Source organism: Oncorhynchus gorbuscha, linkage group LG04, assembly GCF_021184085.1.
Source record: "Oncorhynchus gorbuscha isolate QuinsamMale2020 ecotype Even-year linkage group LG04, OgorEven_v1.0, whole genome shotgun sequence".
Lineage (NCBI taxonomy): Eukaryota > Metazoa > Chordata > Actinopteri > Salmoniformes > Salmonidae > Oncorhynchus > Oncorhynchus gorbuscha.
The window spans coordinates 42,796,392-42,810,517 of record NC_060176.1 but is presented as its reverse complement, the minus strand read 5'-3'; the positions used below and the strand labels follow the sequence as shown (position 1 = coordinate 42,810,517).

The following is a 14,126-nucleotide window of genomic DNA, read 5'->3' as shown; positions in this document are numbered from 1 at the left end:
GAGGCAAGAGACACAGAGACAGGAGAGGCAGCAGCGTGAAGAGGCCCAGTGGTGTGACATGCAGCCACGCCAGGAGGCCCATCTCCATCAGGAATCCCAACTGCGTAAGGAAGCACAACTTCGTCAGGAAGCCTACTTGCGTCAGGAGGCCCAGCAGCAGCAGCGCCAGGAGGCCCAGTGGGAGGAATCAGGGAACCTGCGTGAGCAGCTGGAACAGCTCCAGGGGGCCTTACGTCTAGAACGTCAGCAGAGAGAGCTCCAGGCCCAAAGTTTTGACCAGGAGCGGCACACCTGGATTGACGAGAAGGAGCGTGTGCTGAAATACCAGGCGCAGCTTCAGGTCAGCTATGTGGAGACTCTACAGAAAAACCAGGCTCTAGAGCAACAGGTGGGACAGCTGGGGACCAAACTTACCCCCTCCCCCTCATCTTCCATCTCCCCTCCCCCACCACCAGCACTGTCAACCCTCCCTCCCCTGCCCTCAGTCCCTCTCCCAGCCCCCATTGCACTCACCCTCTCACCCCCGCACTGTGAGGACCAGAAAGGCCCCCCTTCCCTCCTCCAGCTGCCCCCACCCTGGGCAGGTCCCTCACGCCTGGAGAGGATAGAGTCCACTGAGATTTAGAGAGGCTCCATTCCACTGAATATCAACTTGATTACAAACAACAAAAGACATATTAAGCTACAAAACAGAACTGCAACGCAAACTGTACCATTGAATATTGTACAGTTAAAACAACCAATGCAAACTGAACAGCAGAGAACAATACAATAGAGTTTAGACTATGAACACAAACTATAATTGATTACAATACAGTATTAAAGAAAACAGAAAAACAAAATCAACGGCTACATTATAGAATGCAATATAAACTACATTACAAGCAAAGTACACTATATCTGAATATTAAAACTAAACTACTCAATCCTGTCAATGATAGAGTATCCATTGCTTACCAGGCAGTCTTGGTGGGAAGCAGTGACATTCAAATGGAAGCAAGATTGGCACCAAAAGTTTCAAGATGATAACATTCTAGTTTGAATGTGAATAATCATGTTATTGTTCTGGAAGGCTTGGTACCAACCTGGGGGGTAGATTGCCAAACTGCATGTCTATGATAATGGGACATGAAGTCGGGGAAACCAGAATCATATTATAGAGGATAATCAGGGGCGATGTTTTGCAGAATGTGCTTGTCTTTTCCATTTCTGGGACGATGTTTCTCTCAGGTGTGTGAGAGGATTGTGATGAGAAAGTGGATGTGTCGGAAAGTGAAAATTGGGGATGAAAAATCAAAAGTGTTTTTTAATAGGAGGAAATTAGGAGAATAGTAGTATAGTTGATTGGTAGTTGTTTGGTTGGTTCCATTTCAGCTCATTTCCTGAAGTGGCTTGAGATTAAATTTAGTCGAACTCTGAATGATTCTTAATGTAGATTCAGGGATATTGGAGAACCTCCCACGAGGCACAGATGTCATTTCAACGTCTCTTCGACATTGGTTCTTCGTCATTTCATTGAAATGATGTGGAAACAACATTGATTAAACCAGTATGTGCCCAGTGGGCTGGCTCTCTGGCACTACAAACTGTCCTTGGTGACTAAAGATGAACACAAGGGGTCAGCATTGAGCTGTGTCAGAGCTCCCCACCAGCAGAGAAAATTACTTGAAAATGACTGTTTATTCCGGGGTCTGCGAAAGAGACACGGTAACACACTGGCTTTACTCGGATAGTGTCATTATTTATACTTTCAGATCATGCTTTTATGACCAAGAATGGGAGGAGAGGAGAAGACCAAGTGACAAGAGTGAGCAGAAAGAATGAGGTGAAAAAAGCAAGGACGGAGCTGAAACTGCCTTCATATGTAAAAATAGGAGGCAAGTGAGAGTACAATAGTGAAAGAATGAGAGGCTTGGTCCAGAGAAAGACTGCATTAACTTTCACCAGCCCTTTCAAATCGGCAAGGGTGCAAGTTTTCAAAATGGGATGCATCTCAAAGGAAGACATTGCCTTCCCGAGGTAGAGTTCAGACTTACTGCACTTTGTCCTATTGAGGAGATCAGACCGGAAGTAGACTCGATTAGATGTGAATAGTATGGCTTTTATGTGTTCAAGTTTATTCCAGCATACCAAGACACTGCGTGTGAATATTTAAAGAAATCAAATTATTACTATTACAATTGTTATTATTATTCTTGTGAATCGGACGAGTATTATAAGCTTTTCTTGAATGTTTCTTAACTGTATATGAATGCTAGTTTAGATCTACTACATGGTTCAACCATATTGCAACAATATGTCAAACATCAACTACTAACAATATCAACTATATCCAAAGCCATTGTTAGTTTCTTCTTTCTTGTTGGTGATGTCAACGTAATTACTGTATTGTTTTAGAGAGGAAATTGCCACCAATGTTTTTGTACTTATTTTAACGGTTTGAATTTATGTTACTGCAATGGCTTGATGAAGATCACTCCTGGGTAAAATCAAACGGAATCAATAAAGATGCAAGTAAATAAACATGACTTCATTTCCAATAAGGTGATTATACACAGTGCACAAAACATTAGGAACACCTTCCTAATATTAGGTTACACCCTCTTTGCCCTCAGAACAGCCTCAATTCGTCGGGGCATGGCCTGTGACTCTACAAGGTGTCGAAAGCGTTCCACAGGGATGCTGGCCCATGTTGACTCCAATGCTTCCAACAGTTGTGTCAAGTTGGCTGGATGTCCTTTGAGTGGTGGACCAACAGTTGTGTCAAGTTGGCTGGACGGTGGACCATTCTAGATACACAAGGGAATGTGAAAAACCCAGCAGCGTTGCAGTTCTTGACACGTTCAAATCCGGTGCACCTGGCACCTACTACAATATGATCTTGTTGCCATCTGATGCACATTCAGATGTCATAAAACAGCACTGCAAAGCTCTCCCTGCCTTGATTGTGCCTTGATTGCATTACCGTTGATGAAATCTGAAAATGTGCATGTACACCCTGGCCCATCTACTGTTGCTAGCCCAAATTCTGACTTGTGCTCTGATATCTGGTTCACTGATTTCTGCTCTCATAAAAGCCTGGGCTTTCTGCACACTAACACTAGAAGCTTATTACCTAAAATGGATCAATTGGGTTCACAGCTCCAATCCAGATGTGTTGGTCATTACTGAGACGTTGTTAAGAAAGAGTGTTTTGAATACTGATGTTAACCTTTCTGGTTATAACCTTTCTCGGCAAAACAGATCTTCCAAAGGTTGGGGAGTGGCAATCTTTACCAAGGATCACCTTCAGTGCTCGGTTGTCCCCACCAAGTCTGTCCCCAAACTATTTGATTTGCTGGTTTTAAGCATTAAACTTTCAAATAACTCTTTGTTGACTGTTGCTGGGTGCTATATTCCTCCATCAGCACCGGCCTGTACCCTACCTGTACCCTACCTGTACCCTACCTGCCCTAAGCTCTCTCCAGGCCCCTTACAGTAAGTCTGAATTTGTCCTGCTAGGTTACCTAAACTGTTACATGCTTAAACCACCTGTTCTAAAGCAATGGGACTCCCTAAATCTTTCTCAGATTATCACCAATCCCACAAGGTATGACTCCAAACACCCAGAAAAAGCTACTCTCCTCGATGTTATCCTCACAAATAATCCTGCTAGGTATCAGTCTGGTGTTTTATGTAATGACCTCAGTGATCACTGTTTTACAGTCTGTGTTTGTAATAGCTGCGCAGTGAAACGACCTGTCCTGATTTGTCATAGACGCTTGCTAAAAAACTTTAATGAACAAGCCTTCCTTCTTGACCTGGCCTCTGTAAAATGGTATAGAATCAGCTTGTGGTATTGTTAACAAACACGCCCTCATAAAGAAATGGAGAATTAAAAGCAGGTTCAACCCCTGGTTCGATCGTGATCTTGCAGAGTTACTCCACCTCAAGAATTGCATTTGGCGAAAGGCTCAGCACACGCATATTAAAGCTGACTTGCTATCGTTCAGGCAAATGAAAAATAAGTGCACTCAGGCTATCCGGAATGCCAAAGTAAGTTACTTTAAGGAGCAGTTTGCTCTCTGTGGGTCTAACCCTAAGAAGTTCTGGAAAACGGTTAAAGACCTGGAGAATAAACCCTCCTCCTCACAGCTGCCCATGTCCCTTAATGTTGATGAGGTGGTTATTACTGACAAGAAGAACATGGCTGAGCTCTCTAATCACCATTTCATTAAGTCAGGATTTCTATTTGACTCAGCCATTCCTCCTTGCCCGTCCAACATTTCCTCATCTCCCACTCCTTCTAATGCGACTATCCCCGATGCTATTCCATAATTTCCCCTGCCCCGCAACAAGGTTTCTCTAGGCAGTCACTGAGTCCGAGGTGCTAAAGGAGCTCCTTAAACTTGACCCCCCCCAAAAAATCTGGGTCAGATGGTTTAGACCCTTTCTTCTTTAAGGTTGCTGCCCCTATCATCGCCAAGCCTATCTCCAACCTTTTTAACCTGTCTCTCCTTTCTGGGGAGGTTCCCATTGCTTGGAAGGAAGCCACAGTTCATTCTTTATTTAAAGGGGGAGATCAAGATTATCCTAACTGTTATAGGCCTATTTCTATGTTGCCCTGTTTATCAAAAGTGTTGGAAAAACAGTCAATAATCAACTGACTGGCTTTCTTGATGTCTATAGTATTCTCTCGGGTATGCAATCTGGTTTCCGCTCAGGTTATGGATCTGTCACTGCAACCTTAAAGGTCCTGAATGATGTCACCATTGCCCTTGATTCTAAGCAATATTGTGCCGCTATTTATATTGACTTGGCCAAAGCTTTTGATACGGTAGATCATTCCATTCTTGTGGGTCGGCTAAGGGGTATTGGTGTCTCTGAGGGGTATTTGGCCTGGTTTGCTAACTACCTCTCTCAAATAGTGCAGTGTTTAACTGTGGCTGCCTCAGCCACTGCCTGTCACCAAGGGAGTACCCCAAGGCTCAATCCTAGGCCCCACACTATTCACAATTTACATCAACAACATAGCTCAGGCAGTAGGAAGCTCTCTCATCCATTTATATGCAGATGATACAGTCTTGTACTCAGCTGGCCCCTCCCCAGATTTTGTGTTAAATGCTCTTCAACAAAGATTTCTTAGTGTCCAACAAGCTATCTCTACCCTTAACCTTGTTCTGAATGCCCCTCTTCCCACAGGTGTTATTACTACCTCTGATGGTTTAGAGCTTGAGGTAGTCACCTCATACAAGTACTTGGGAGTATGGCTAGATGGTGCACTGTCCTTCTCTCACCACATATCAAAGATACAGGCTAAAGTTAAATCTAGTCTTGGTTTCCTCTATTGTAATCGCTCCTCTTTCACCCCAGCTGTCAAACTAACCCTGATTCAGATGACCATCCTACCCATGCTAGATTACGGAGACATAATTTATACATCGGCTGGTAAGGGTGCTCTCGAGCGGCTAATGTTCTTTACCAATCGACCATCAGATTTATAATAATATAATATAAAATTTGCCACCAATGCTCCTTATAGGACACATCACTGCACTCTATACTCCTCCGTAAACTGGTCATCTCTGTATACCCGTCGCAAGACCCACTGGTTGATGCCTATTTATAAAATCCTCTTCGGACTCACTCTCCACTATCTGAGATATCTACTGCAGCCCACATCCTACACATACAACACCTGTTCTGCCAGTCACATTATGTTAAAGGTCCCCAAAGCACACATATCCCTGGGTCACTCCTCTTTTCAGTTCGCTGCAGCTAGCGACTGGAAGGTGCTGCAACAAACACTCAAACTGTACAGTTTTATTTCAATTTCTTCATTCAAAGACTCAATCATGGACACTCTTACTGACAGTTGTGGCTGCTTTGTGTGATGTATTGTTGTCTCTACCTTCTTGAACTTTGTGCTGTTGTCTGTGCCCAATAATGTTTGTACCATGATTTGTGCTGCAACCATGTTGTCGCTACCATGTTTCTGTCATGTTGTGTTGCTACCATGCTGTTGTCATTGTCACGCCTTGGTCTTAGTATTTTGTGTTTTCTTTATTATTTGGTCAGGCCAGGGTGTGACATGGGTTTATGTTGTTGTATGTCGTATTGGGGTTTTGTATTATAGTGATTGCGGTTGAGTAGGGGTGTTGTATAGGCTTGGCTGCCTGAGGCGGTTCTCAATCAGAGTCAGGTGATTCTCGTTGTCTCTGATTGGGAACCGTATTTAGGTAGCCGGGGTTTCGCTGTGTATTTCGTGGGTGATTGTTCCTGTCTCTGTGTAGTTTCACCAGATAGGCTGTAATTAGGTTTCACGTTCCGTTTGTTGTTTTGTATTTTGTATCGTTATTTCATGTGTCATTTTTTCTATTAAAGTCATGAGTAACCACTACGCTGCATTTCGGTCCGACTCTCTTTTGACAAATGAAGAACGCTGTTACAGTCATGTGTTGCTGCTTTGCTATGTTGTTGTCTCAAGTCTCTCTTTATGATGTCTCTAATGTTGTGATGTGTGTTTTGTCCTATATTTATATTGTATTTATTTATTTATTTATTTTAATGCCAGGCCCCCGTCCCCACAGGAGGCCTTTTTCCTTTTGGTAGGCCGTCATTGTAAATAAGAATTTGTTTTTAACTGACTTGCCTAGTTAAATAAAGGTTAAATAAATACTAAAATACCCAGTTCAAAGGTACATAAATCTTGTGTCTTGCCCATTCACCCTCTGAATGGCACACATACACAATCCATGTCTCATGGCTTAACAGTCCTTCTCTAACCTGTGTCCTCCCCTCCATCTACACTGATTGAAGTGAATTTAACAAGTGACATCAATAAGGGATCATATTCACCTGGATTCACCTGGTCAGTCTGTCATGGAAAGAGCAAGTGTTACTCGTGTTTTGTATACTCAGTGTAGTTTTGTGGTTTTATATTTGTTATTATTTCAGTTTTTTATTTTAAATTTAGTTTAAGTTTTTAGACCTGATTTGCTGGTTTTTATTTAGTTTTAGTTCTATACAAATACATCTTTAGTTATATTATTTTTGGTTTTAGTGTTAGGGACAGAAAGTATGTGTGGGAGCATAGGAGGGGCCATTTGTGTTATATACTGTAGTTATGTGTGATTTTTGGGATGTCTCTTCTTGCCACTGGGGCCGGAGGACAGGTGGGGGGGGGGGGGGTCAGGTCATAGGTTACTTTAGGTTAGGTTTAAATTGTAAAGCCAATCTCGATGTAACTTGGATTTAAATAAATGTTTACACCAATCCAATGCTTTAAAAACAATATATACACATGCCAGTGGAGGCTGCTGAGGGGAGGACGACTCATAATAAAGCCATGTGTTTGATGTATTTGATACCATTTGTAACGGATCTCGTCCTCCTCTTCTGAGGAGGAGAAGCGAGAAGGATCGGAGGACCAAAACGCAGCGTGGTGAGTGTCCATAATGTTTATTTTAAAACATAAACTGAACACTACGAAAATACAAAACAATAAACGTGAAATGAACAAAACAGTCCCGTGTGGCGACAAACACCCACAATCCAAAACTGAAACCCAGGCTACCTAAGTATGATAGTACAAATGGTGCACACTGTAAAAAAGCCAACTTAACCAATTGCTTAATCAGCATTGTTCTGTGAGTTGGGTGGACTTCAGAAGGACGAGACATTGAGCTAATGGGTGAATGTTTGTTCACTCAACAAACTTTGCTCACAGTGAGCTGAATGTATAAAAACTTGTTGAGTTGAATTACAATTTAATGTTTGTCTTTGGAAGGAAACACTGTATGTTGGTTCAGCTATATTTCCAAATGTGAAACAAACTCACAATCCTATAGCAGCTGGTTGCCTTACAATTGTACATTGGTTCAACTTTTTTACAGTGCAGGGAGTCAAATAAACATCTCAACTCAATCAACTCAAAGTGCAGGTGTAGCCGAGTTCAACTTCAACACAGGTGGTTAGGGAGATAAAGTCAAGTTGAATTTGAAATGTGTTGATTGAGCCATACACTTGTATTACAATGATGAGACTGCTTAGCATTTTTCTAAGGATTCGAGGAGGCCTTGTTAATCAAAACAGATCAACGATCACTCACACTGCCAAAGTAGAAGAAGAGAGGATGAGAAGTGGAGTACAATAAAGTTGATTAGTTGTCCTTGACTGATATGAGGGGAGGGGTACTCAATTGTAGACACCTTTAGTTAGTTAATGATTGCAGGGGTGCATAGATGAGGGTATAAAGACAAGCAGGGAGCTGTGGTTGTCTCTACCTTATAGTCACCATGTCGTTCTCAGGGAAATACCAGCTGGAGACCCATGACAACTTTGAGCCTTTCATGAAGGCTATTGGTAAGTCTTGCTGTTGTTTGTACATGTGTGATGTGATAAAACTTGGTGTTAATTTCAGATGTTGTAGTCCTTTCAGTAATGATGTTCAATGGTGATTGCTGATACAGCGGTTAATCGAGTAGCAAACAAAGCTAGCACATTAGATTCCTTGGACACTGAGCAGAAGTGATAATTAAGACTTACCATGTTTTCCTTGGAAGTTTTATTATCCTTCTGAGAACAAATTCTAGGTCATTTTGAGGTTTCTGAGAAACTCGCTGAAATTCATGAAGCATTTAATTGCACTGCTCTCTTAGTTTGGGTTAACTAACTTCAAGCACAGATGGGACCCATGGATATGAATCTATAGTATCAGTGACTCAAACCTTTGTTCTTGTCCTTTTATCCATGGAATTACTCCACTCTGCCACCAGGATGGATTTTGACATGCAATGTTTTTTTTGTAACTCATGCAAAGTGGTTCAAATTAGTCTATTCAAAGGGAACAAGCACTCATTAGAATCAGGTGTGGCCAATTATAGGGCAAGGTCCACACACTTAACAAGAGGATGGAGTTTAGTTGACTGCTGAGATCTGCATGTTTTTTTTTCTTAGAACGTTACTCATTTTAATATTTTGAGAACATGACTTCAAATAGAATTGAGAATCTACAGAACATTACGCTGGACTACTGTTATTCCCACAGGTGAATGTTCAGGTTTGCTGAACAACTTGAGAACATTCCCAATGTCAAATGAGTTGAACATTGCCTTAAATTAAAGGTTTGAACTTTCACGACATGTTCTGATAAAGTAAGGAAATACCAAGAAATGTTCCTTAAATGTGCTGACTGTTCCTAAGCAGTTCTGCGCATTACCAGAACGTTCTATGCAAAATGGCTCTAACAAACCTATAACCTCTAAGAACGTTAAGCGCTAGCTGACTCATTTAATTTTGTTTCCTAAATTTTAAATGAGTATTGCTTCAGTAGTAATTCAGTGTTCATGTCTGATTTCACCAACTTTTTGGTGTATATAAAACACAATTCATGACTCTCTCACTCATGCATGTAGGTCTCCCTGATGAGTTTATCCAGGAGGGCAAAGACATCAAGAGCATCTCTGAGATTGAGGAGACTGGAGACCACTTCAAGGTGACTGTCACCACGGGGACAAAGCTCCTCACCAACTCCTTCACCATTGGCCAGGAGACGGAGCTCGAGTCGCCGACCGGGGAGAAGGTCAATGTAGGTGGAGCATGTCACAACCCAACCATGAGTTTCATACATGTAGCCTGGGTTTATCCATCTCCCTACATATCCCCCCCAACCCCCCACACACTCGTATGTGGGCTGACTGACGTTCTTTGGCAGAGAATCTGCTCTCCACAATAACTGGGCTCAGTTTTCTTTACAGCAGTTTACATGTCATAATCAACTCACACCTGTTGCACACAAATGTTTTCTCCATATATGGCAATCTGTATTAGGCCTGATAAATTGGCACTAGTTGACCGTGAACACGCCTATCAGATCTAACATTAAACAGCTCTACTGTTTTCCAGTCTGTGGTGAGGAGGGAAGGTAACAAGCTGAAGTTCTCCCTGAAGGGGATCGACTCTGTCACAGAACTGGCAGATGCAAACACCCTCGTCAACGTGAGTCCGGGGCATATGGATTGGGGAGGGTCACTAAATGACACTATTTTAGGGTTAATTTATACGGTTAAAAAAAGGATTGTCTTTGCTGCCCCCTATGTTCTTATTACAGCTGAAGCCTGCTGTACTGGGGTAGAATTACTGAGTAATGATTAAATGGATTTAGTACATGCTCTTTCTCTTTTCAGACCATGACTGTAGCGGGCATTGCTTACAAGAGGATCAGCAAACGAATATGATGATCTACTGCACTGTTTGGATTAATAAAATGTGAAAGCAATGTTCTGTTCTCAAAATATTATTTACATGGGTAGAACTTCAGGGAAATTGAGGTTCTGCAATGAAGTTTCCATCTGAATTGGAAGAATGTGACCTTACTCGGTGGGATTCAATACAATAGCAAAGTTCATTTAAACGGTATATGCTGCCCAACATATTTCTAAACAATTAATGTGATTACTTAAAATTACATTTTAGCCCAGCAGTATATAAATTAAGGCTTTGCTTTCACTAGTTTCTCAACAGTGTAGCTGACAAGGGGCTGAAGGTGAGGGTGACTGATTTCCCAGGTATGGTGGGTGAGGAGTAATGAATGTATGGGTTGATTTCCCCTGACAACATCTGTGACCTCATCTCCAGGTGTAGACTGTCAGGTCAGTAATTCTGCTGGTGGTTTGTTTCTTGACGCCTGCTTCATTTGTGTTTTTCCTGCTAATTTGCTAGTTCAGGGACTCCTGCATGTGTATTCTCAACTCATCTCGGTCTGCAAAGCCTGGTGGGATCATGTCAGAGGCATTTCAGTCTTGCAGGTCGTCCTGTGTTTCATGTCTTACCTCCAGATCTTTGCTGGGATGTGTGGGTTCTCTGCAGGTTGACATGCCAGTATGTCAACCCCCCCCCCCCTCTCGTTGCCATCCCAAGGGCAGACTTGTTCAGATGGTATAGTTTACTAACAAAGTAATAGTGTTACCTTTTGTACTGTGCAAAAATAGAAACGCAACATGAAGTGTTAGTCCCATGTTTCACGTACTGATAATTCCTGAAGTTGTCCTTAAGCACAAATTGCATTTAATGGTTTACATCCCTGTTAGTGAGCATTAATCCTTTAGCCAAGATAATCCAGCCATCTGTTTTGGCATAGCAAGATACTGACTTAAAGGCATGATCATTACACAGGTACACCTTGCGCTGGGGAGAAAAGCCACTCAAGTGCTTTTTTTTCTTTGTCACCGCCAAGGATGTCTCAAGTTCAGGGAGTGTGCAATTGGCATGCTTACTGCAGGAATGGCCACCGGTGGTTGACAGGATTGAATGTTAATTTCTACTATTTTAAAGAACTCTACAGTATGTCGAACCGGTCTCTCCATCGCAGACCATGTACCCACGCCAGCCCTCCACATCCGGCTTTACCTACGGGATCATCTGAGAACTGCCACCCGGGCAGCTGATGAAACTGGGTTTGCAGAACTGATGCATTTCTGCTCAAATCGTCTTGCGGAAGCTCATCTGCATAGTCGTCGTGACCAGGGTCTTGACCTAACTGCAGTTTGATGTTGTCATAGACTTCATTAGCCAAATTCTCAATTTCACTGGCACGCTGGAGATGTGTCCGCTTCACGGGTTTATCAGCGGTTTGCTGACGTGAACAGAGTGCCCCATGTTGGCGGTGGGTTTAGGGTATCGGTGTGCAAAAGCTACAGACAAACACAATTGCATTTAATTTATGTCAGTTTGAATGTGCAGAAATACCATTACCTGGAGGATGTCGTCCAATTTATCCGCCATCACCTCATGTTTCTGCAAGAACGCAAGCCCCCATGTTGCAAGGATCTGTACACAATTCCTGGAAGCTGAAAATGTCCCAGGATTCTCAATCAGGGACAACAATTGACAGCTGCCTCTGAGAACCATACTAGGCCGAACTCAAAAACCAACCGAAAACAGACTGCCCACCCAACTCACACCCTGACCATACTAAAACAGACAATAACAGAACTATGGTCAGAACGTGACACCATTCCAACTATTCCGCACGAGCCGATCCTTCTCTAATGAGGGTACCACCAACCTCCTGTGATACATGCATACATACAGTTGAAGTCGGAAGTTTACATACACTTAGGTTGGAGTCATTTACTAGTTTTCAAACACTCCAAATTTCTTGTTAACAAACTATAGTTTTGGCAAGTACAACTGTTTAGACAGATTATTTCACTTAATTCACTATCACAATTCCAGTGGGTCAGAAGTTACCATACACTAAATTGACTGTGCCTTTAAACAGCTTGGAAAATTCCAGAAAATTATGTCATGGCTTTAGAAGCTTCTGATAGGCTAATTGACATCATTTGAGTCCATTGGAGGTGTACCTGTGGGTGTATTTCAAGACCTACCTTCAAACTCAGTGCCTCTTTGCTTGACATCATGCGAAAATCAAAATAAATCAGCCAGGACCTCAGAAAAAAATTGTAGACATCCACAAATCTGGTTCATCCTTGAGAGCAATGTCCAAACACCTGAAGGTTCCACGTTCATCTGTACAAACAATAGTACTCAAGGATAAACACCATGGGACCACACAGATGTCATATCGCTCAGGAAGGAGAGGCGTTCTTTCTCCTAGAGATGAACATACTTTGGTGCCAAAAGTGCAAATCAATCAAAGAACAGCAGCAAAGGACCTTGTGAAGATGCTGGAGGAAACGGGTACAAAAGTATCTATATCCACAGTAAAACGAGTCCTATATCGAGATAACCTGAAAGGCCGCTCAGCAAGGAAGCAGCCACTGCTCCAAAACCACCATAAAAAAGCCAGACTACGGTTTGCAACTGCACATGGGGACAAAGATCTTACTTTTTTGGAGAATTATGGCAGGGGGAGGCTTGCAAGCTAACAAACACCATCCCAACCATGAAGCACTTGGGTGGCAGCATCATGTTGTGGGGGTGCTTTGCTGCAGGAGGGGCTGGTGCACTTCACAAAATAGATGGCATCCTGAGGGAGGAGAATTATGTGGATATATTGAAAGAACATCTCAAGACATCAGTCAGGAAGTTAAAGCTTGCTCGCAAATGGGTCTTCCAAATGGACAATTACCCCAAGCATACTTGCAAAATGTCTTCAGGACAACAAAGTCAAGGTATTGGAGTGGCCAACTCAAAGCACTGACCTAAATCCTATAGAACATTTGTGGGCAGAACTGAAAAAGTGTGTGCGAACAAGGAAGCCTATAAACCTGACTTAGTTACACCAGCTCTGTCAGGAGGAATTGGCCAAAATTCACCCAATTTATTGTGGGAAGCTTGTGGAAGTCTACCTGAAATGTTTGACCCAAGTTAAACAATTTAAAGGCAATTCTACCAGATACTAATTGAGTGTATGTAAACTTCTGACCCACTGGGAATGTGATGAAATAAAAGCTGAAATAAATCATTTTCTCTACTATTATTCTCTACTATTATACTATTATTCTGACATTTCACATTCTTAAAATAAAGTGGTGATCCTAACTGTCCAAAGACAGGGAATTTTTACTAGGATTAAATGTCAGGAATTGTGAAAAACTCAGTTTAAATGTATTTGGCTAAGATGTATGTAAACTTTCGACTTCAACTGTACATACATACTAATGGGGGCTGGTGGTGGGAGCTATAGGAGGACGGGCTCATTGTAATGGCTGGAATGGAATAATTGGAACGGTATCAAACATATAGAAACCACATTTGACTCTGTTCCATTTATTCCAGTCCAGCCATTACAATAAGCCTGTCCTCCTATAGCTCCTCCCACCAGCCTCCACTGATACATACATACAGTACGTACGTACATACATACATACATACATACATACAGTACGTACAGTGGCAAGAAAAAGTATGTGAACCCTTTGTAATTAAATGGATTTCTGCATAAATTTGACCTATAATTTGATCTTCATCTAAGTCACAACAATAGACAAACAATGTGCTTAAATCAATAACACACAAATGATTGTGTTTTTCTTGTCTACTTTGAATACATAATTTAAACAATCACAGTGTAGGTTGGAAAATGTATGTGAACCCCTAGGCTAATGACTTCTGCAAAAGCTAATTGGAGTCAGGAGTCAACTAACCAGAAGTTGAATCAATAAGACGAGATTGGAGAT

At 42.1% G+C, this 14,126-nt stretch overlaps 1 protein-coding gene across 1 annotated transcript; it reads left to right on the top strand.

Annotated features, from left to right (window-relative positions):
• The first annotated feature begins 8,198 nt into the window (after positions 1-8,198).
• LOC124033227 (fatty acid-binding protein, liver-type-like) lies at positions 8,199-10,258 on the top strand. The gene is made up of 4 exons (XM_046345197.1): positions 8,199-8,343; positions 9,396-9,568; positions 9,886-9,978; positions 10,167-10,258. The coding sequence occupies exons 1-4, from the start codon at positions 8,277-8,279 to the stop codon at positions 10,215-10,217; spliced, it is 384 nt and encodes a 127-aa protein (XP_046201153.1). The 5' UTR covers positions 8,199-8,276; the 3' UTR covers positions 10,218-10,258.
• The last annotated feature ends 3,868 nt before the right edge of the window (positions 10,259-14,126 follow it).